The 23,414-nt window shown below is 36.5% G+C and overlaps 1 protein-coding gene across 1 annotated transcript in view; it reads right to left on the bottom strand.

Moving 5' to 3' along the window:
* The window catches only part of slc6a5 (solute carrier family 6 member 5), a 37,647-nt gene that overhangs the window by 4,022 nt on the left and 10,211 nt on the right, over positions 1 to 23,414 (bottom strand). The window contains exons 7-14 of the mRNA XM_057852499.1: positions 22,278 to 22,412; positions 22,078 to 22,181; positions 11,991 to 12,115; positions 11,759 to 11,871; positions 8,288 to 8,419; positions 8,068 to 8,167; positions 4,633 to 4,733; positions 2,235 to 2,402 (exon numbers count right to left, since the gene is read on the bottom strand). Of these exons, the coding sequence (XP_057708482.1) occupies positions 2,235 to 2,402; positions 4,633 to 4,733; positions 8,068 to 8,167; positions 8,288 to 8,419; positions 11,759 to 11,871; positions 11,991 to 12,115; positions 22,078 to 22,181; positions 22,278 to 22,412 (978 nt within the window). The remainder of the gene's footprint in view (positions 1 to 2,234; positions 2,403 to 4,632; positions 4,734 to 8,067; positions 8,168 to 8,287; positions 8,420 to 11,758; positions 11,872 to 11,990; positions 12,116 to 22,077; positions 22,182 to 22,277; positions 22,413 to 23,414) is intronic.

Raw genomic sequence — 23,414 nt, 5'->3', positions numbered from 1 at the left:
TAACAAACCAGGTTCTAATGCGGCGGACGTTTTTTGTGCGCTGGACCTGAACGCACCGCGTGGCTGACGTCACAGTGCGGTAGAGATATTACTTTCACTTTTAATGCCCTGTTGTTTTTGGCGTATACTTCGGAGGACAGTAGGCATGTTGTGCTGCACAAGTTCTGAAATAAATGATTGAAAACCTGACGAAGCTGGCGACTTCCTTGCCGATGTTACAACAATAATAATTGTCACCTTAATTTATAAGGCCTGGCGAACTGTGGTCAGAGGAGGACCGTCTAGATCGTAAACATTCTAAGGCCATATTGTCGATCCAGTTCACAGAAGTGCACACCACGCTCATATTTTTCTAACATTTCCATCTTCATTTCAATAGTAAGCGTCACCTTTTTCCTTTTTTCACCACCTGCACTTTCTTGGAACCCATGTTAATTTCTCTCACAAGAAAATCCGCCGTGCATCCGTCTTGCGGGAAAACAAAGGAACTGCAGCGCTGTCATAAATCATCGTATTTCGAACATGTCGTCGGATGTAGAAACAAATGGCGAGTCAAATTTTACGTTAGGTGTTGAAAAGATCGTGTGTAGAAACGATCGTATGTCGAGGTACCACTGTACCTGAAAGTCATACGGTAATAGGAACCACGCAAAACCTAAAGTGGCTCATGTTACGATGATCACCAGGGATGTTTTTTTTTTTTACAACTGGACCTCACACTGGCTTTTGTTGCACCGCATCCACCCAACCCTCTATATAATCCCTGCCTCAGTTAGATTTGAAGCTCGGGCTTGTTGTCTGATTAAACAGCGACCCAGTAAATGCACCGTCCTCATTATAAAATGATTAATTGGAATAAAAATGACACGAAGAGAAATGGAATGTGAACTTGAAAATGAGCTGTTTGTCAGCCCTCTTTGTATTTGTTCACATGGTTTATGATTGTCATCCAAAAGTAAATTTTCGTTTAATTCTGTACACGCCAAATTACTGCTGCTAGCAATTCTATTATACATTTTCAAAAACATTGAAAAAAAATGCTTAATCAAAATATTGTTAGTTAAGGGAGTTCCAAAAAAATCGATTATTAGACGCATCTCGATTCGACACCTGACGATTCGATTATGATTCATTAAGGTTCAAAAACAATGATTGTCCCTCATAACTTTATGACAGATGCTCGTAGCGGAATGAAATTCAAGACACGTCTGCCGCCCGGACACCTTTAACGTATGCACGCACAACGTTATGAAAGATGCTGCCGGTTACTGAGCGAGAGAGATTTACTCCTTTTCAAAAGACTGGAAAATAAATTTGTGGCTGAGACAGGCAGGTGAAGAGAGATAGTTCGTTGCTCCTTGTCTTTCAGATGTCCAGCAGTAGTTTCAAGTCATGTCAATTGAAAATGTCCAGAGTGTGTTGCTAAGACCCGTGTGCGTCTATAAGAGGTGAGTACACAAACCCTCTTGTACTGTTTAGCCTCTATTGTTGTTGTTTTTGAGATGTTAATAGTTAGCGTGGAGCGCTTAGCTAATTAGCTAATTCGCTAACGTGTATTTCATATGCAGAACGTGTAAAACCATGATCAAGTACATCAGTAACACTACAAACATGCGAAATAGTACAGAAATCTGTGAAAACAAAGTATATTGGTTAAAAAAAGTCTTATTTCTAAAGACACTGTTTCCAGAAAATGTGAAATTCATTCCACCTGTGTAATTTTTCTTGTATTGTTGAGATAAATAAGTGATCCCTTTATAATTGTTAATGTTTTTGCACTTTCTTTAAAAAAAATAAATAAATAAATAAATAAAGCAGCTTAAGGGCAGCTTTTTGTTTTATGCGCATGTTTCCATTGTTCCTGTTGAATCACTGGTGAAAAGTCAAAAGTTCAAGTAAAGTTGTTTGGCTACTTTATTAATTAGTAATGTACGATGCATCGCTAATCGTGATAACCGTGATCATCGTCAATACCGTGATCATCGTTCAATAATCGAGTTGTAGCACCCTGAATCGCAACCGAATCGAATCGTGGGGTGCCTAAAATGGCACACCCCTAGTGTTAATACAGTTTGAAGATGTGACAGTTTGATCCTCCAACACATTCAGGGTGTGGTTAAAGCTACTAAAAGGGATCCTTAAACAGAAAGTTACAGTAAATGAATGCTGATCTGATTAGATGCTGATGAATATGAGAGTGCTGATTTGCCAACAGTGCATGTCTCAGTGATTACCTCAATTATGCTACCAGGGGCGAGGTACATCTTGATTACAAACATGATGGGGATCCAGATGACAGAACAGATAACCATGAGCCATCCCAGCACCATCGACCAGGTGGGGTAGGTGTAGTCCTCGTATGTCATCACACTCCACTGAGAAAGACTCAGAATCAAGATGCCCTACATGGATCAACAAAATGCATGTTTAACTACTCACAGTGGAATATTCAGTAGTGATGATAGCATAAATAAAATCAGAGATGCTGATCATTTTGCAGTGGAACCTTAATGTTATTCAAAGCTATAAATGCATTTTTAAATTAACAGTGTGGGAGAGGTGAGAGCCAAGCGATTATTTCACACCCCTGCTTTCCAAGCTTTGCGAATTCCCCGAGAAAAGATGCTGTTCCACCTCTATTACAGCTGTTTTATTAACTCCGAAGGTGGAAAATTGCTAGCTACTCATAAATCGAGAGAAAAAAGGTGCTACTGCTAACATTGTTAAGAGCTGTAACTACTGACTACTAAAGGATCTACTGATCCGCACACTTTAGTAACAAAGACAAATGACATACAAATGTGAGATGGAAAACAAAATAACTATAAACAGCACTTTCGACTGGACTTGAGGAAGACAAGGAAATGAGCAATAGGAACAAAGACAGAAATAAATTAGTGTGAATCGATGAGATTCCCGAGAAAATGGGATCCCCATGAGAACAGCATGAACAGCCCAGCCGACTGTGGACCCATTTGTCATCGTCAGTCCTGCTCCGGTGCTACAGCGACTTTCAGCACAATTACTAATATATATTCTGTCTGGTGGGAAATATTGAAATGCCGAGAAGCTCTGTGTATTGGACACACTTTGCCAGATATCATGTGACCGCACACATCACATTAAGTTGTTTTTCAATGTGAGGCAAAAAAATGCATAACCTTGCCAAAACATATACCTGTATATCACAATAAAAGTAACATGTAATATTGCAAGCAATAAACAAGTGAATGTTCCTTAGAATTTATTGTATACTATCTGTCGAGTCCTTTTTTCCCTTACTGTTGGTCCTAGTCACATAAAAAAGATAAACTGTTCATATATTAACTAGGGCTGTCAAAATTATCGCGTTAACGGGCGGTCATTAATTTTTTTTTAATTATCACGTTAAAATATTTGACGCAATTAACGCACATGCCCCGCTCAGACAGATTTAAATGACAGTACAGTGAAACACCCACGTTAATTGTGTTTTGTAGAGTTTTGCCGCCCTCTGCTGGCGCTTGGATGCGACTGATTTTATAGGCTTCAGCACCCATGAGCATTGTGTAAGTAATTACTGACATTAACAATGGCGGGCTACTAGTTTATATTTTTGATTGAAAATTTTACAAATTTTATTCAAACGAAAACATTAAGAGGGGTTTTAATATAAAATTTCTATAACTTGTACTAACATTTATCTTTTAAGAACTACAAGTCTTTCTATCCATGGATCGTTTTAACAGAATGTTAATAATGTTAATGCCATCTTGTTGATTTTTTGTTATAATAAACAAATACAGTCCTTATGTACCGTATGTTGAATGTATATATCCATCTTGTGTCTTATCTTTCCATTCCAACAATAATTTACAGAAAAATATGGCATATTTTATAGATGGGTTGAATTGCGATTAATTGCGATTAATTACGATTAATTAATTTTTAAGCTGTAGTTAACTCGATTAAAAAATTTAATCGTTTGACAGCCCTAATATTAACCCTTTCATAGTCACATAAAAAGAATATACATATAATAACCCTTACATGCACAAAAGATGACTTTTTTTTTTCTTTTTTAAACCTTGTTGGCTGCCATCCACTGCACTAGACATCTAATTCACTTTGACTGGATGGCGCTAAAGAATGTTTGTTCATTCGCAATGCCCAGTCAAAATGCTTTGGTGTTGAAATGGTGACAAATCAACTCTCAATAGTTTAATAGAATACAAATTGGATGTATTATAGTACATAATTGTACATTTTAAGTGTGCTAACTTAAATGCTAGTGTTGGTAATGTTGTATTTAGACAACACTAAAATACAAGTCTACAAAAATAACTGAGAAGCCATTCTAAACAATGACATAGAAATGCAACACAACGATGACAGATGTGACAATACCCTTGAGTCAAATTTATTGTTTGCAATTCAAATGTAAAATATAAATGAAGTTTTCACTCAAAAACCAACCCTGCTATTCAAAAACAATTTCACCTTGGTGTCATGACAGGAATCTTAAAATAAATAAATAAATAAATAAATAAATAAATACATTTTTTTTAAAAAGAACAAATAATTTGAACTATGCGTGCGTGCATCCGTTTGTGTTTGTGAGAGAAAGAGGAGAACAGAGAGAGAAAGACAGACCGTCAAAATGGTTGGTGTCACAAAGGCCCAGCAAACCCTCCAGAAGATATTGGGTTGAAAACCAATCATCATTTCAATATCCTCGCAGAACCTTCGCAGTCCTGCACAGGGGGAAATAAAATAATAATAGAAGTTGCAAAAAAAAACACCAAACCTGAGTTAAAAAGGGCTTAAATGAGATGACAAATTTCAAGCCAGTGAACATCATCATTCTCTGGCTTCCCAAAGAAGAAGGATAGAGCAGGTGGCTACATTCTTCATTTCTGCCTGACAAATGACATTGAGTGGCACAAACAGCCAGTCAATGTGTCATACTATCTGATAGCCAGGCAAACTGGAGGTGAAGAGCTTCATCAGGGCTCAGCATGCACGGACTGTGGGCAAACGTGTGTGTGTATTTGGCTTTACAGATAAGAAATCTAGTGACCAGGACTAGTATAACATGCACAACACGGTGTCTTTTTGCAAGTCATGAACACAGCAAAGTGAATTCAGAGGTGTATTTATTTATTTATCAATACAATATACCACACATATTTGGAGGTAACTGCTTAAGACGTGCCAAGATTCTACACTATAGTAGAACTCAGTTGTGGCGGTTTGAACATTTGGTGCATAGGCGGAGTTTGACTTTTGGGGCAGGGGGGGCACAACATGTTGATGACCCCGAAACGCAGTGTAAGCAATAAAATTAACTTACAAGAATATTTATAATAATAAGTTGACAATAAGTGTTTTTTGTTTCCCATCATTCCTGAGAGGAATTCTAAATCAGGCTGCTTAGGCAATACTTTTCGCCAAGATCGCCATCCATTGAATATGGTACGCCCACCGATGTCGTGCCAATGTAGTTACCCCAATCAAAAATCGTATCCCCTGGGAGGAGCCATATGGAGGTAGATTTGTGTCTTTATTATTCAATTAAAAAAAGTTGCACCAATAAAAAAAAAAAAAGTTCCTGCAATCAAAATATATGTTTTCAAAAATAAAAAAGTCGCTTCAATAAAAAAAATAATAATAAAAAAAAAATATGTGTTTGAATGAAAAAACAAAACTCAAAAAATGCATGTGAAAGCTGTTTGTCTTTGATTGATTTTTTTTTTTTGATCAAATTAACTTTTTTGATTGAAGTAATTAATGTTGATTTGTGTTTGGGCAACATTTTGGCTAGGACATTTTTGTCTTTATTATTCAATCAAAAAATAGGCTGCTTAAAAAAATATATTTTTTCAAAAAGAAAAATCCCTTTAATCAAAACAAGAAACAATTCAATCATATAAAATGTTTTTGAATGCGAAAAAATATTTGAGATTGAAAAATGTGCATTTGAACACTTAATTTTTCATTTGGGCCATATTATGGGTAGGACATTTGTGTCTAAATCATTCAATCCCCCCAAAAAGTATATATATATATATATATATATATATATATATTTTTTTTTTTTTTTTTCCAATCAAAGAAAAAAATCATTTGAAAAATAAAATTGCCCTCCACTATTTTTTAAATTTTTTTATTTTTTTTAATCAAAGAAAAAAATTTGAAAAATAAAATTGCCCTCCACTATTTTTTTAATTGTTTTATTTTTTTAATTATATGCAAAGCAAATTACCGTCTAAGGTGCTAATCACGTGACCTGTTCGAAAAATAATGTTGCTCCCACTATAAAATTATATTTTTGTTCATTTTATTCATTTTTGTTGCATTTTTATTGCTTTACAACAGGGGTCCCCAAACTTTATCCTGTGAGGGCCACATAACTCTTCCCTTCTCTGATGAGGGCCCGGGGGTCAGTTTGTACCAGGAAAAGTGTGACGATTGCAGGAGTACCTAGATGTAAAAATTTATTGTTTTTCAGAAAGCAACAATCAAATAACCCTTTCTGGATTCTTCACAGAACAAAAGTAAATAAAAGAAAAATAATATAATATTATAAATTATAATATAATATAATAATAACACTATTTATTAAATAGATAATAACCAAATAACCCTGTCTGGGTTCTTCACAGAAAAAGCCAGGAAATAAATAACACAAGTAAAAAAAAAAATTGTTCAGGGGGCCGGACCAAATGTGGAGGCGGGCCGTATCCGGCCCGCAGGCCGTAGTTTGGGGACCCCTGCTTCATGGGTTTTATATATATAGGAAAGTCAATTTCATGCAATGATCATTTTTGGCCACCAGGGTGGGCCTGGCCCACCTGCCCCCCCCTTAAAATCCACTTATGATTTGGTGCAACAGTGCTCTACCCCCCAAATCTACTAGAGAAAGAGATTGAGGAATAAACTCGGCTTTGCAAATGCTTGTGATGTGAAATAGAATCAGAGTGAATTATTCAGTGCTAGTTAGTTTGTTGGTTCATAGACATCATTATTGACGGGTCAGCTCGGCAATGCACTGCGCAACTCCTTCAAGCAGGGTGCCACCCACATCAAGAGAAGGTATTCACAAACACACACACAGTGAACTAATGGTGGATTTCGGTTCAAAATGTATGAAAGCTGTACCACATAGAAACAGGAAGGATTGTCTCAGGAGTGATTTGTTCGAGAATTAAAGGTAATTATTATATTTTTCGTACCATGCATGCATTTTGAAACGTTGTGGAAAAAAAAGGGAGAAATTAGCCACTAAGACATTGGCATCATAGTTTGCAATATTTACGCAAAATAAATGCTACCTGCACGTTTTTTTGCCTTTAACCAAGAATCGAGACTGTTTTACATCCATATGTAGAATTCAGGGTTTTTAAGCATTTATTCACGAGAATTTCAATGTAAAAAGCTCTTTGTTGTTGTAAGGCGGCGCCACAGTGAACTTAAAGACGAGCCGCACATTCGACATATTTACGTAAAATAAATGCTACCTGCACTTTTTTTTTTTGCTTTTAACCAAGAATCGAGACTGTTCTACGTCCATATCCATAAAGAATTCAGAGATTGAAGTATTTATTCACAAGAATTTTCAAAGAAAAAAGCTCGGTCAGCTTTGACGGCCTTGCCAACAATGCAGGCCCCCTATTTATCGGCCCCGTGTCCCATCAGTTACATTATGAAGTTCATGGTTGGTTATCATCTAAGCGAACATACAACATAGCTTCTATTTTTTTTCTTTAACACATTAGTCCCCCCCTCATTTCAGTATTTCTTTTGGGATAACATGCTGCCTCTCATCGTTAGGTCTTGGTAATACAACAGTAACCCAGTTGTGTCCTATTTGTGTTTGAAAATTAGGGATTTGAGAATGCATGATTTTTTAAATGTTTTTATTTATGTATTGCCTTATTTTAATATGTATGAGCATTAATAAAAACATTTTACTGGGCAAAATGCTAAATTAACCCAGACTTTATCACCCAAATGTGATGCCAGGAAATCTGAGGAGGGGAAAAAATATAATAAAAACTTCAGCGGAAGAAGCGTAACTGTACTTACCATAGAGATAAGAAATCCCCACAAGCTCAAAAATGGCAATGATGACCAATGAATAGGAGGCTGCATAAGTGTCCACCAACTGCAGCATGTACATGCCGTTCTATCACACACAAAAATACAATTGTTATAGTCTGGGACGATTCAGACTCCTTCAAATTACTCGCAGTACTTTTAGCAAGAATGCTTTGGAATGATTTTTAATGTCTGAAGCGGATCATACCTCTGTGATCATAGGAAATCCCAGGATGAAAAAGGAGACGCAGCAGACCAAGGTGAAAATTGGTTTGTGTTTCCTTAAGTATTTGGGGAACTCGTCTGACACAGAGGTCACAATGGTCTCAATGGTTGCAAACTGAGAAAGGGAGGAGAGAAGATGAGGCAATGCTTGAGAATTATACATTGCATAAATTATTAAAGGGATGCGACTTAAAAGGGGAAGATTACTTCACAGTACACACACACTGTATAATTTATTTTAGAGCTTATAATGATACTACAGTTCTGTATTACATCCGTTTTCAATTGATCTAATCAACATATTTTCACCATGTTTCCATGTTTTTGTGAGATGTATGCATATCTGTATTTATCTCAATCTTCAGCCAGAACAGACTAAAAAGCAAATCAAAGTGAAGAGTTTAGATTGCAACAGGAATTGTTGACAGGTGGAGACTGTCAAAAGCTGTTTAAGGCTTGGCACCCTACAAGTAAAGAGGAGAAATACACATGCAAATGACAATGGTGGTGCATGTGTGAGGGGATGAGTGTAGCTGTGCATGCCTGCTTGTCTGCCTGTGTGTATTGGAACAGGGAAAAAAATGGTGCCAATCTAGCCTCCTCGTTGCCTCTCTCCTCCTGAGCTCCCGAAACTAATTTCCTGCCAATGTCCCAAGTCGATTACAGTCAAAAATGCTTTCCCGGCTTCCTGCAAGCCAACTGCAGCCTTAACAAAGTAACATCATTTACTTTTCCAGTTGATTTATGTCCCGATGTGTCCTCTTCGCTTCTTTGCCCAACATGTGAAGGCAGCCATGTTCTAGCTGTAATTGTTTACTCAGGATTGAAGGCGATTTGGATGGGGGAATGTTCTTAAAAGGGATCCTGCAATGCAATGAGTCACCGGAGTCTTCATCTTCTAATCAAATCAGATTTGTAATCTTACAAATTCTTATTTTGCACAGATAGAATAATACTCAATTTTAAGTGACACAGTCAAACATTGATTTGAGTTTGCACTTGTAATTTGCACTTGATCACACTACGAAATGTTGCCTCTAGTGATTTGAAATGGGGTAAAAAGAGGTGAAACTGCATGATGCAGATTAGTTCTACATCATGGGCAAACAGCAACCCAAAAATTAAATATGAAACTTGTTTTTCCACAAAATATTAAGGTCAGTTTACCTTCTTCACTCCAATCACACAGATTCCCTTTTTCTACTTGCAGAGCATTTCATCCTAAATCTGTCCCAATGGGCAGCATCAATAGTTAATTACGTTAATTTGGTCAATGAGTACCGCGGTAACCATTTTGGCAGCAAGATGGTGACTATAACAGTTAAACATTTAGCTGTTACAGACTGGGAGTTTAAAGCAGATAGACTCAACAATGGTGTTGGGTTGTTACAATTTGGCAGTGTTTGTGCATTCTAATCTGTACTCCGGGGGTCAGGCGCTCAGGCTTTGGCATTCGGCAAAGTGGGCATGACAGTTACAGCATTTCATCGGGTCACTGAGCCTATTCAACCCTGCCAAGCAACAGGTGGCTAGGCAAATGAAAAATTTGTGTTGTGGCCAGGGAAAATGATCCAAGCAATTTACTGATCTCTGCTGATTTATGTTTTGTAATGGATAGCCACAGCTTCAATTGCTAAGTTCTACTGTATTTGAATAACAAATCATTTCTTGTTATAGTCTCTACCATTTAGAATATTACTGTATGAAATGAAAGTAAAAAGAACATTGGACAGCACTAAAATTTTCCTGGTATGTCTATTGAGTGGTTGGTTTCAGCCATGTTTTAAATATAAATATGCCTCTTCTGTCACATGTTTGCATCAATTTGGAAATGTTTTCCACCAATTTTAGTCAAGACAAAAGTTGACATACAGTAAGATTACAATGAATTTGGGAATACCCAGATGAGTTATGATTATGTTTTGTGATGCTCCTGAAAGCTTTATTGAGATTGATTTACCAACACACTTGTCGATGTACAGTACTTGATGTCAGCCTCAAAACACGGTTTCTTTATGCAGCATCATGTGAAGTCAAAAGAAATCAGCCAAAATATCAGCAAGAAAATTCGTATGAACTTGTACAAGTCTGGTTCATTCTTGGGTTGATTTTCCAGAGGCTTGAATGTGCTAAATTTATCTGTTTATACTATGATGTGCAAGTATAAACGCCACGAGAATGTTCAGCCATCACAGCACTCAAGACGGAGATGAGTTCTGTGCCCAAAACATGAACCTGCTTTGGTGCAAAAAATAAATGCAGAAATGAAAGAAAATGTCTATATAAAGATGCTGGCTGAGACTGGAAAAGGTGTCATTATATACAGTGAATCAAAGGCATACTGGTGGAATGACTCCAAAAGAATAAAAAAAAAGGCCTGATGACAATTTGCAATTGAACACAGGGACAAGGATTTGATTAAATGAATAAATAAATTTTTAAAAATCCTGTGGCGTGAAAAAACAAAAAATTGAACTGTTTTGGCCATAATGAATATTGTCATGTTTGGAGGAAAAAGTACAAAGCTTTTAAGCATGAGACCATCATTGTAAAATACGTGGGTGGTAGCATTGATTGTGGAGTTGTATCACTTAGGGAGGGACTGGCGCACATCACATAAAAATGCATTATGAAAAAAGATAATTAAGTGGAAATATCACAGAACCAACACAAGATACCAGGAAGTTAAAATTTGTGCTCCAAAGTATACTGACAAACTGGTACAATTACAAAGTGACCGATTAATAACTAGCATGTAGATTTCAGACTTTAATAAGCAGGTGGTTTTGCCTTTTATTGAACCGAACGATTCATTCTCTGTCTGAACAAATATTTTAACTACTTATCTTTGTAAATGGATCCATCACTGAGGAATGTACTGCATAAGGAGGTGACTGTCATAGTTTGAAGTTTGAGGAATTTTAGGGGCTTTTTAGAGTTCGAAAAGATCCAAAGTAACTTTTCATTAGTACACTATATGGCATTATCCGGAATAATCTACACTACAACTAAACTTGTGAGTCTTAATGGCTCAGGTTTGTTTAACCTAATGGTGTAATGCAACATCTAGTGACAATTTTGAAATTTTGAGTAAAATTCAAGTTTTTGGAGTTGCTTGAAGAAACACACAAGCATGGGGAAACTTTAAAAGGATTTAGCCAAGAATTGAGCCTTAAAACTCAAAACATGCATGTTCATTACTATTCTATTGTGTAGGCCGAAGTCAGTGATCGTTGTAATGCTGTTTGCTGTAATGCTGCTTATGTTTGCAATTACTGATTTGTTCTGAATAATAATGTATTCTTTTGTCATTTCATGCAACAAGTTGACCCCTTCATATCTACAGGAGGTATTACATACTGTATGATTCAATAAAAATTGTAGGTTTAAATCACTACCTTATCGATCACAGCAGCACACTTGAGCATAAACATACAGAAGTGTTAGCGGTTACCATGGTATCCAAGCCGAGAGTCAGGAGCATGAGAAAGAAGATGATAGCCCAGAATGGAGACAGTGGAAGTCTGGTCAGAGCCTCTGGATACACGACAAACGCTATGCCTGGACCTGGAGTGCGCACACACACACAAACACAATACATATTAAACTGTACACAATAAATATTATTCCATGCGTTGCAGTGAGTAGTAGCTGCCAGATGGTGCTTGCTGACTTGATTTCCTTACCTTCATCTGCCACCTTATCAATAGGCACCTCCAGTTCATGTGCCATGAAACCAATGACAGAAAAAATGACAAATCCGGCAAATATACTGGTGGCACTGTTTGTGCATGTGACTATTATGGTGTCCCTGTTGGAGAAAGAAAAAAAAGGGGGGGAGGTGGAGAAATAATTTTTTAATGTAGAATATTTCTACTTTCGTGACTGTAAAAATACAGTCACTAACCCCAGCTTTAAAGATAAGCATTGAAAGAATTGAAAATTTGAAAAATATTACAAGAGGAACTAAAGTCTTCAAACTATATACAAAATATACAGGAGCACCCTGTACAGGTGAAAAAAAAGCAACAGCATACAGTATACCGTATTTTTTGGACTATGAAGTCGCAGTTTTTTTCATAGTTTGGCTGGAGCGACTTATGTGTGAAATTATTATCACATTATTATATCATTTCACATGTTATGTTGGTGCTTTGGAGTGACACTGATGGTTTGGTAAACTTGTTAGCATGTTCTTTATGCTATAGTTATCTGAATAACTCTTACCTGTAATAGCTATGTTACCTTAACATACCGGCCACGTTCGCATTTCGTTGTTCATGCATCATGTAACATTATCATACTGTATACTTATTCAGCATGTTGTTCTCTTTTGTATTTTTATTTCATAATTGCCTTTCAAGATGAAATATCTTTTCTATATGTTGGATTTTATCAAGTAAATTTCCCCCAAAAATGCGACTTATACTCCGGTGCGACTTATATATGTTTTTTTTCCTCTCCGTTGGGCATTTTATGGCTGGTGTGACTTATTCTCAGGTGCGACTTATAGTCCGAAATTTATGGTACTGTAAAAACAAGAATGTCATCTGGAAAAAAAAACAGGGGCAGAGCTTAGGAGCGACCGGCCCCTAGGAGGCCTGATTTTCAGAGGTAAAGGGCGTACAGGTGGGTGAGAGTAGGTGCCATAATATAGTGTGTAAGTGTTTACATTTCTCTGAGATTTATACAGTGCCTTGCAAAAGTATTCGGCCCCCTTGAATCTTGCAACCTTTCGCCACATTTCAGGCTTCAAACATAAAGATATGAAATTTAATTTTTTTGTCAAGAATCAACAACAAGTGGGACACAATCGTGAAGTGGAACAACATTTATTGGATAATTTAAACTTTTTTAACAAATAAAAAACTGAAAAGTGGGGCGTGCAATATTATTCGGCCCCTTTACTTTCAGTGCAGCAAACTCACTCCAGAAGTTCAGTGAGGATCTCTGAATGATCCAATGTTGTCCTAAATGACCGATGATGATAAATAGAATCCAACTGTGTGTAATCAATTCTCCGTATAAATGCCCCTGCTCTGTGATAGTCTCAGGGTTCTGTTTAAAGTGCAGAGAGCATTATGAAAACCAAGGAACACACCAGGCAGGTCCGAAATACGGTTGTGGAGAAGTTTAAAGCCGGATTTGGATACAAAAAGATTTCCCAAGCTTTAAACATCTCAAGGAGCACTGTGCAAGCCATCATATTGAAATGGAAGGAGCATCAGACCACTGCAAATCTACCAAGACCCGGCCGTCCTTTCAAACTTTCTTCTCAAACAAGGAGAAAACTGATCAGAGATGCAGCCAAGAGGCCCATGATCACTCTGGATGAACTGCAGAGATCTACAGCTGAGGTGGGAGAGTCTGTCCATAGGACAACAATCAGTCGTACACTGCACAAATCTGGCCTTTATGGAAAAGTGGCAAGAAGAAAGCCATTTCTCAAAGATATCCATAAAAAGTCTCGTTTAAAGTTTGCCACAAGCCACCTGGGAGACACACCAAACATGTGGAAGAAGGTGCTCTGGTCAGATGAAACCAAAATTGAACTTTTTGGCCACAATGCAAAACGATATGTTTGGCGTAAAAGCAACACAGCTCATCACCCTGAACACACCATCTCCACTGTCAAACATGGTGGTGGCAGCATCATGGTTTGGGCCTGCTTTTCTTCAGCAGGGACAGGGAAGATGGTTAACATTGACGGGAAGATGGATGCAGCCAAATACAGGAACATTCTGGAAGAAAACCTGTTGGTATCCGCACAAGACCTTAGACTGGGACAGAGATTTATCTTCCAACAGGACAATGATCCAAAACATAAAGCCAAATCTACAATGGAATGGTTCAAAAATAAACGTATCCAGGTGTTAGAATGGCCAAGTCAAAGTCCAGACCTGAATCCAATCGAGAATCTGTGGAAAGAGCTGAAGACTGCTCTTCACAAACACTCTCCATCCAACCTCACTGAGCTCGAGCTGTTTTGCAAGGAAGAATGGGCAAGAATGTCAGTCTCTCGATGTGCAAAACTGATAGAAACATACTCCAAGCGACTTGCAGCTGTAATTGGAGCAAAAGGTGGCGCTACAAAGTATTAACGCAAGTATTGCACGCCCCACTTTTCAGTTTTTTATTTGTTAAAAAAGTTTAAATTATCCAATAAATTTTGTTCCACTTCACGATTGTGTCCCACTTGTTGTTGATTCTTGACAAAAAAATCAAATTTTATATCTTTATGTTTGAAGCCTGAAATGTGGCGAAAGGTTGCAAGGTTCAAGGGGGCCGAATACTTTTGCAAGGCACTGTATATGGCGGAAAACACAGACAAGACTGAAAAAGCAGTTTCTGCTCTTGCAACTCTACATAAAATAAACTGCTGTATTTTAAGCCAAAAGAACTGTTGTGTTTGATAGAACAACATGTCTATATGCTGCCATAGCAGATTCATGGCCAATTAAGCCCCCAAACTATTTTTAATTTGTCCCTTTTACCCTGATAACCCCCGTTTACAGACGTCACGCAACCGCTTTTGTTTCAACCCAGTCAGAAAAAGAAGCTCAGTAATTATATTTATTATTCAAAATGCTTTCATTTTTAGCTTAGAATCATTAATCGATGTCCAATATTTAGTTTAAAAAAAAAAAAAAACGACTTTAAAAAATTATTCACTCACATAATTAAAAATTTTAAACAAATAACGTCACAATAAAAAAAATGGTGTCTGTACAAAAAAAAAATCACAGATATCTAGCTCATAACTATCGCTTAGGGTTGTTTCGGTCATGTTTTTTTGCTCCCGATCCGATCCCGATCGTTTTAGTTTGAGTATCTGCCGATCCCGATATTTCCGGATCCGATTGCTTTTTTTTTGCTCCCGATTCAATTCCAATCATTCCCGATAATTTTCCCGATCATATACATTTTGGCAATGCATTAAGAAAAAAATGAATAAAACTCGGACAAATATATACATTCAAAATATAGTACATAAGTACTGTATGCTGAATGTTCCTCAAGATGAATGAATATATTCCTCAAGATGGCATTTACATTATTAACATTCTTTCTGTGAGAGGGATCCACGGATAGAAAGACTTGTGACTTTGTATAATGTGACTAAATATTGCCATCCAGTGTATTTGTTGAGCTTTCAGTAAATGATACTGTAGCCATGCCCAAATGCATGATGGGAAGTGGAACCATGACTGTACGTAGTGCTACCAATTGATATATCTTCTCTGCGTTGCTACCTTGCTTCCCCAAATTGCTTCCCACGATATTTCTAATCATGGGAAGAGGGATTGTAAGGCTTTAGCCAATTAAAAAAAGGCTCAAAGGCTGCCATAATTCACTCTACCCATTTTCGCTGCCTTTTATCTCTCTATATAGGTAAAACGGCGTCATTACAGATTGAGCGTGACAATGCGTGAGTGGATCGTGCAGCGCATGCATTAATTGCGTTAAATATTTTAACGTGATACATTTTTTAAAAAAATTAATTACCGCCATTATCGGGATAAATTTGATAACCCTACCTTAAGCCTAAACTAAAGACTCTGGATGAGTGTAACATATTATGTCTGTAACGTTAAATACAATTAGAAAACGATTTAATTAATATATACATATACATATATATATATATATATATATATATATATATATATATATATATATATATATATATACACATATATATTTAAAAAAGGCATGGGTGATATTTTTTTGCCGATTCCGATACTTTGAAAATGACGTGATCGGACCCGATCGATCGGCATCTCTACTATTGCTTAATTGTATTTTTTTTGTTAGTGTCGAATTTAGTTGATAAATAATTGGTCCAAACAAAGAAAAATTGAAATAAAACATTTAAAAGGGTAAATATATAAGACATAAAGCTCGACCACTCCTTGATGTCTGCGATTTCTGCATCATGACCCTTGTTATACTACCATGTTTCACCCATGAAATCCCCCCAAAATGCGGCTGTGGCCATTCACAGCAGTTTCTTGACACTCGGTGATACGTGCTACATGGAGTTTTTGGATGGAAAAGAGGTAAGTACGCGAAAATATCTCGCTAAAATCATGGCGTCTACTGCTCTTGCATGCTTTCACTTCCAGTTAGGGTTTTGCTGTTAAAAAAAAAAAAATTCAAAAGGCCTTCCTGTTCAAAAATGTTCTTCCCCCAGAAAATATAGATTTTAAGCTTTCCAATGATGTATGACACATGCATATAGGACAATTTTTAAATTTGGCCAAATTGGGGGTCTCAAAGCGGAACTTCAAGTCACCTCAGTGTTTTCCGCCATATATATAGTTGTAAATACATGCATAAATTAATACAATGTTAATAATAGCTAAATTCATTGAATTAGAATTAGTTAAACAGGAATACGGTCTGGTTAAGACCAGAAGTAACACTCTAAAGTAGATTTTATATCCATGGTATTTAACCCATTGCATGCCATTAACATCAATAGATGTACCATTCATTTAAACTGGAATAACTGGCCGTGAATGCTCATCTTTCAGTGCCACTGACTGAGCTTGACGTTTAATTGATTTTGTCAAAATAGATTGGGCGTCTAGCATAATCAATGGTAGCCAATGAGTTAAATGAGTGCCCTGTCAGGGTTAAAAAAAAATTCATCATTTGTGAATGAAAGGGTTAAAGTGTTTATTGGTTATGAATGTGCATTCTTAAATTCTGAAGCCTCAAACCATTTTGGAAGGCCACTCCTTAGACGGATATGGTTACCAAACCGGCAGTGATTATTTCATAGGAATAATTAATTTGAAAATTTTGAATGGAAATATTCAGTCGTGAAAAAATTAGGACACCCCATTAAATATTAAGTTCTTTAGTAAGAAATGTTCACATATTAATGTCTGATCTTATTTTTCTTTATCGCTGAAAAAAGAATGATTTAATAGCAGGTAAGCAACAAAAATTAACATTGTTTGACTCATTAAACCAAATTTATCAACAAAAATGCATATTCTAATTGAGGAAAGAGTTAAGACACCCTACCACCTAAAAGTTTGTGTTACCCCACCTTTGGCTGAAATAACTTCAGTGAGACGCTTTTTGTAGCCATCTACCAGTCTTTGACATCGGTCTGAAAAAAGTTTGCCCAACTCCTTAACGAAGAATACTTTCAACTGTGAGATGTTTGAGGGGTTTCTTGCATGTAAAGCCCGTTTCAAGTCACCCCACAGCATCACAATTGGATTAAGATCCGGGCTTTGACTCGGCCATTCCACGACTCATTTCTTGGTGGATTCACTGGTATGTTTTGGGTCATTGTCATGTTACAGGGTTCAGTATCGCATCAGCTTTCATTTTTTCACAGATGATCTCACATGTTCCTCAAGCCCCCTTCGACAGACGACAGAATTCATAGTGGATATTATGTTATTTCTATATTTATTTCTATAACATACAAAAACTGATTTTCATTTAAAATTGTATTTTTCAATGATTTGCAAAATAAAAGTCAACAAACACAGCAATAACCCCAACCTCCATCTCCTAATTTTTATATCCCCTCATTTAAGAACTACTTAAGAACATAGGATGTATATTACAATTGAAGTTAATGTAAACATTTAGTTTTGAATTTTTTTTTTTTTTTTAATAATAAAGATATAAGTAACATATAATCAGAAAAATAAGTACAAATGACTTATATTATGCAGAGTGAAATGGAATATATTTTGAAGATCGCGCAAACATTGACTTTTTTAAATCATAAGGAAATGAATAAGTAACCCAACATAAATGAACAGATATATGTCCAAAGTGCACATTGAAAGCTAAGATGTTCGGAACCTCACCATCAGAGCAAATAAAATAAAATTTGATAAATAAGCCTCCTCAAGTCTTTCCTTGCTCTTATAGATTTGACCCATTTTCTGTTGCATTGCCGTTTTTTGTTGCATCAATTCAACAAACTTTTTTTTTTTTTTTTTTGCTGTTCCAGAAAACATGCACATTTGAACCAATCAGAGCTAAATATCTCTGCTGATCACATGTCAGTATGTCAGCCAATTGAACGGATAAATTAGTCCAGGCGTTTTGCTTTGCTGCGTTCATTCACACATTGACGTGACTCATCATCGTCAGACTCAGATAACTGCAGCAGCTGGGGAAACCTCCATGCCGTCCGTGGAATAAAATATATAAATATCGGTGGAAACAGATTACGCGACACAAGCACTTTATTATGCTTGTTGTTAACACTTGTGTATGTAAATCTGATGTTGGTAGATTGTTTTCTTCTTGGAGATGAAATGCATGTGTGGCAGCTTACCATTTTTTTTTTTTTTTTAACGTAGCGTTTTGACAGTTGCCGTAATATTTTTGGAATCAAAGCACCGTGTACCGGAACAGCATTCCGGCCCTGAATCTTATACTGGAACTGCGTTCCGGCCCTGAATCTTATACCGGAACTGCGTTCCTGACCGTTCTGGCCCACTTTCACCCCTTGGTTTACACCAAACATGTCCTGTGTTGTGGTGGCCAAATAATTCCATTTTAGATTTATCTGTCCGAAGAACATTATTCCAGAAGTCCTGGGGTTTGTCTACATTCACTCTGGCAAACTTCAGTCTGGCCTTCATGTTCTTCTTGGAGAACAAAAGTTTCCTCCTTGCACACCTCCCATGAAGGTTAAACTTGTGAAGTCGCTTTCTGATTGTAGAGGCATGCACACATGCACAGGCATGAATATAATATTCTTGCTGAAGGCCTCAGACAGCTCCTTTGATCTAACCATGGTGTTTTCACTCACTTCAACAGTCAATCACTGTTAAAAGTATTCTGTATTGAGGAGTGGGGCAAACTTTCTTCAGACCGATGTCAAAGACTGGTAGATGGCTACAAAAAACGTCTCACTGAAGATATTTTAGCCAAAGGGGGTAACACTAGCTATTAGGTGGTAGGGTGTCCTAACTTTTTCCTCAGTTAGAATATGCATTTTTGTTCATGAATTTGGTTTAATGAGTAAAAACAATGTTATTTTTTTTTGTTTACCTGCAATTAAATCACTTTTTTTTTTCCAGAGATAAAGAAAAACAAGATCGGACATTGATATGTGGACATTTCTTAGTAAAGAACTGAATATTTAACAGGGTGTCCTAATTTTTTCACATGACCGTATATGACTTTTGCCTAAAAAATATCTACTTAGAAAAAAAAAAAAAGAAGATTTCACTAAAAATACTGGAAAAACCGAAACCGAAAATAGTACATTTCAGAGTTGATTATACATTTGGCTCTTTTATCCATTAGCATTGGGAGTGAACCTACGCTCCCATCTTGTTGGTTGGCCACAATAACGCCAAAGTTGAGCCCTCATTCAAAAATAATTTTTAGATGTTTTTTGTTTGGCCGATCACGCTGTGTTAAGATAGGATTAGATCAATGTTCTCAATCTTGCTTTAAATTGACAACATTTCATATTCACTGTGCAAAGTTTAGAGTTTAGTGACCAGATTTTCATGTCTGTGGAACACTGTTATCACTATATCTGGAAGATTTCAACTCCTCTCTGACCCCAAAGCTATAAGGCAAACTTTGCAAGGAATACAACACATTTTCTTTTGTTTTATTTTTAATTTGGCTGAATTTATGTCGACAGTTCACCCTTTTATTTATTTATTTTTTTAAAAATTTTTTTGTATTGTTGTGAATATTTTTTTACTGATTAAAAGTGGTGGTCAGCCAATAGAGGGCGCTAAAGTACCACTCCGCTCTCAGGTAAATCACATTTCAAAAAGACAAGAATTAAAGTAATGAAAATAAATATTAAAATAAATGTATCACAAAGATTTTAAATGATTAGAATAAATATTATACTTTAAAGCGCAAAATGGTTTTGTTTATGGATTTTTCCTCATTTTGTTATGCATTTCTTGTTAAGGGCACAAAATCTCTATCCATTGAATTGACTTAGCCCATTGGATTAAAGTTGGACAAATCTGCACATTAAGAAAAATATACAATTATTAATTAATACAAAAAATGCAATATATATATATATACTGGAAAAAAAGACATTTTCAAGGTGGAGTGTGTATTCTGTAAAAATGTATGGCAACAAATATAGGTACACACCAGTGTTGTTAATAACGGCGTTACAATATAACGGCGTTACTAACGGCGTTATTTTTTTCAGTAATGAGTAATCTAATTAATTACTTTTCTCATCTTGGCAACGCCGTTACCGTTACTGAGGCGGGAAAGGCGTGCGTTACTATGCGTTACTAAGTTGGTTGAATAAAAAAAAGTCTGAGAGAAATGGACTCACGGGGACGAGAGCAGGGCAGGAGTGGGGAAGACGCCGCTGCAACCGCGATGCTAGGTGGCTCCAATAATACCTGACTGCAGCCATAGCCGACAAACTACGCCCACATGACACGGTAGATATCATATTATAGAACTAGATGCAAATGACAGACACTGCTGCACTGCCAACATGTTTTAAGGACTACATGCGTTTGTAAACAGCCGCCATCTTAAAGCAGTAGACCTCTCAGGAAGGCCCTGATGTAGAGATCCTTCCTAGCGAACCTAAGTAATTTTTTAAAATCTAAAATGCTCCTAAATCGGCAAAATCTTAACTTAAATCTATCTTTAAATGATGAAACAGTTTTAAAACTTACACATGTTTAAAGTAGACAGAAGGGAACTAATGCAATAACGGGAGAAATTTTAACAACTTTAACGATTGATTCACAACTTGAAATGACTTCCACACATAGCAAAGGTTACTAGCTAGTTATCGCAATACCCTTGTGTCTAGTTAAGTGGAGGGTAAAGAATTGGGCTAGGGCCAATTGTCCCCCAAACACTTTAAGCTTCACATTGTGTGACCTGTGTGTGTGTGTTTTTTTTTTTTTTTTTTTTTTTTTTTTTTGAGAAAAAAAAATATATATCACTAGTTACTTTGCCAAGTAACTAATTACTCTTACATTCAGGTAACTGAGTTGTTAACGCAATTACTTTTTGGGAGAAGTAATTTGTAACTGTAATTAATTACTTTTTTAAAGTAAAATTAACAACACTGCATGGCACTAAATGCGTTAGTAGACAGCCGCCATCTTAAAGCAGTAGACTTTTTAGGACGGCTCTGTTGTAGAGAACCTTCCTAGCGAATCTAAGTAACTTTTTATCTAAAATACTTCTAAATCGGCAAAATCTTGACTTGAATCTATCTTTAAATGATGAAACAGTTTTAAAACTTTCATATGTCAAAAGTAGAGAGAAGGGAACAAATGCAATAATGGGAGCAATTTTAACAACTTTTTACAGTTGATTCAGGGTAAAGGGTAAATTAGGGTAAAGAATTGGGCTCGGGCCAATTGTACCAAAAACCTTCACAAAAAACTTCACATAGTGTGGCCAATGTTTTTTTGTTTGTTTGTTTGTTTGTTTTTTTGAGGGAAAAAAAAAAAAAGTAATTATCACCAATTACTTTGCCAAGTAACTAATTACTCTTACATTCAGGTAATTGAGTTACTAACGCAATTACTTTTTGGGAGAAGTAATTTGTAACTATAATTAATTACTTTTTTTCAGTAAGATTAACAACACTGGTACACACAACATAAAAGTTTTATTTACTGTCGAGATTTTGCCACTCAAATGGTAAACAACACCCATACTTTGCAAGGAAGGCTTCTTTTAATCGTTATACATGTATAACCGTATGGTGATGGTTTGAAGTAATTTGCCAGAAGCATAATGTAGCTTTTGTGTGTTTACCTGTAGCAGTTGTTGTGAAACTTATTGTAGGAAGAGAGTGTGATCAGGCCCCCCCAAGCAGCAGACAGAGAGAAAAAGATTTGAGTGGCTGCATCTTTCCACACCTAATGCAGGAGATACTCCAGATTAGGAGAATCAAACTATTGACAAAGACACACATCAAATTTAAGGACTGAGTAAAACAGGCCGGCATTGTGCACCTTTCCATCCATGAGTTTCTCCCACTTTGGTGTAATAAAGTAGAGGATACCATCAGAGGCCCCTGGGAGTGTCACGCCTCTTATCAGCAGGATCACCAGCACCACATAGGGAAAAGTAGCTGTGAAATACACCACCTTTCAAAAGAAAAGACCAGGACAAACAAATTGGCAAAAGAATCAAATACATCACAATACTCAGAAAAACATACAGGTTCTGCATGGTTCGCGCGTATCCTTATTCAGTTACGTATTTCAACAAAGCAGTATCATGAGTGTTCCAGTCTTTTCTGTGTTGTTAAAAAAATTATGACTTCCATACAGGCTCACTGAAATTAGAGCTAATTGGCTGCCGGGCATAAGTAAGAAGCTGGACGGTCAAATTCCCAACAGGTGTTAGATACAGTGGGGCAAATAAGTATTTAGTCAACCACTACTTGTGCAAGTTCTCCCACTTGAAAATATTAGAGAGGCTTGTTATTGTCAACATGGGTAAACCTCAACCATGAGAGACAGAATGTGGAAAAAAACCCAGAAAATGACATTGTTTGATTTTTAAAGAATTTATTTGCAAATCATGGTGAAAAATAGAGATGTCCGATCACGTCATTTTCAAAGTATCGGAATCGGCAAAAAAATATCGGCCATGCCTTTTTTTAATATATATATTTTTTAATTAAATCGTTTTCTAATTGTATTTAACGTTACAGACATAATATGTTACACTCATCCAGAGTCTTTAATTTAGGCTTAAGGTAGGGTTAACAAAAATATCCCAATAACGGCGGAATTATTTTATCAAAAAATGTGTCACGTTAAAATATACAAGGCAATTAATGTATGTGCTGCACGACCCTCTCACTCATTGTAGCGCTCAATCTGTAATGACGCCATTTTATCAATTTAGAGAGATAAAAGCACAAAATGAGTAGAGTGAATTTTGGCAGCCTTTGGAGCCTTCCATTAATTGGCTAAAGCCTTGCAATCTCTCTCCCTATGATTGGAAATATCATGGGAAGCAATGTGGGGAAGCAAGAGGGCTATTGATCTTTGTCTTAACACATTTCCCAAAGCAGAGAAGATATCCATTGGTAGCACGACACACAGTCATGGGTCCACTTCCCATCATGCATTTGACAC

Source organism: Corythoichthys intestinalis, chromosome 1 (genome assembly GCF_030265065.1).
Source record: "Corythoichthys intestinalis isolate RoL2023-P3 chromosome 1, ASM3026506v1, whole genome shotgun sequence".
In the NCBI taxonomy this organism is placed as follows: domain Eukaryota; kingdom Metazoa; phylum Chordata; class Actinopteri; order Syngnathiformes; family Syngnathidae; genus Corythoichthys; species Corythoichthys intestinalis.
The sequence above is the reverse complement of the archived record's forward strand: the minus strand, read 5'-3'. Positions and strand labels throughout refer to the sequence as shown.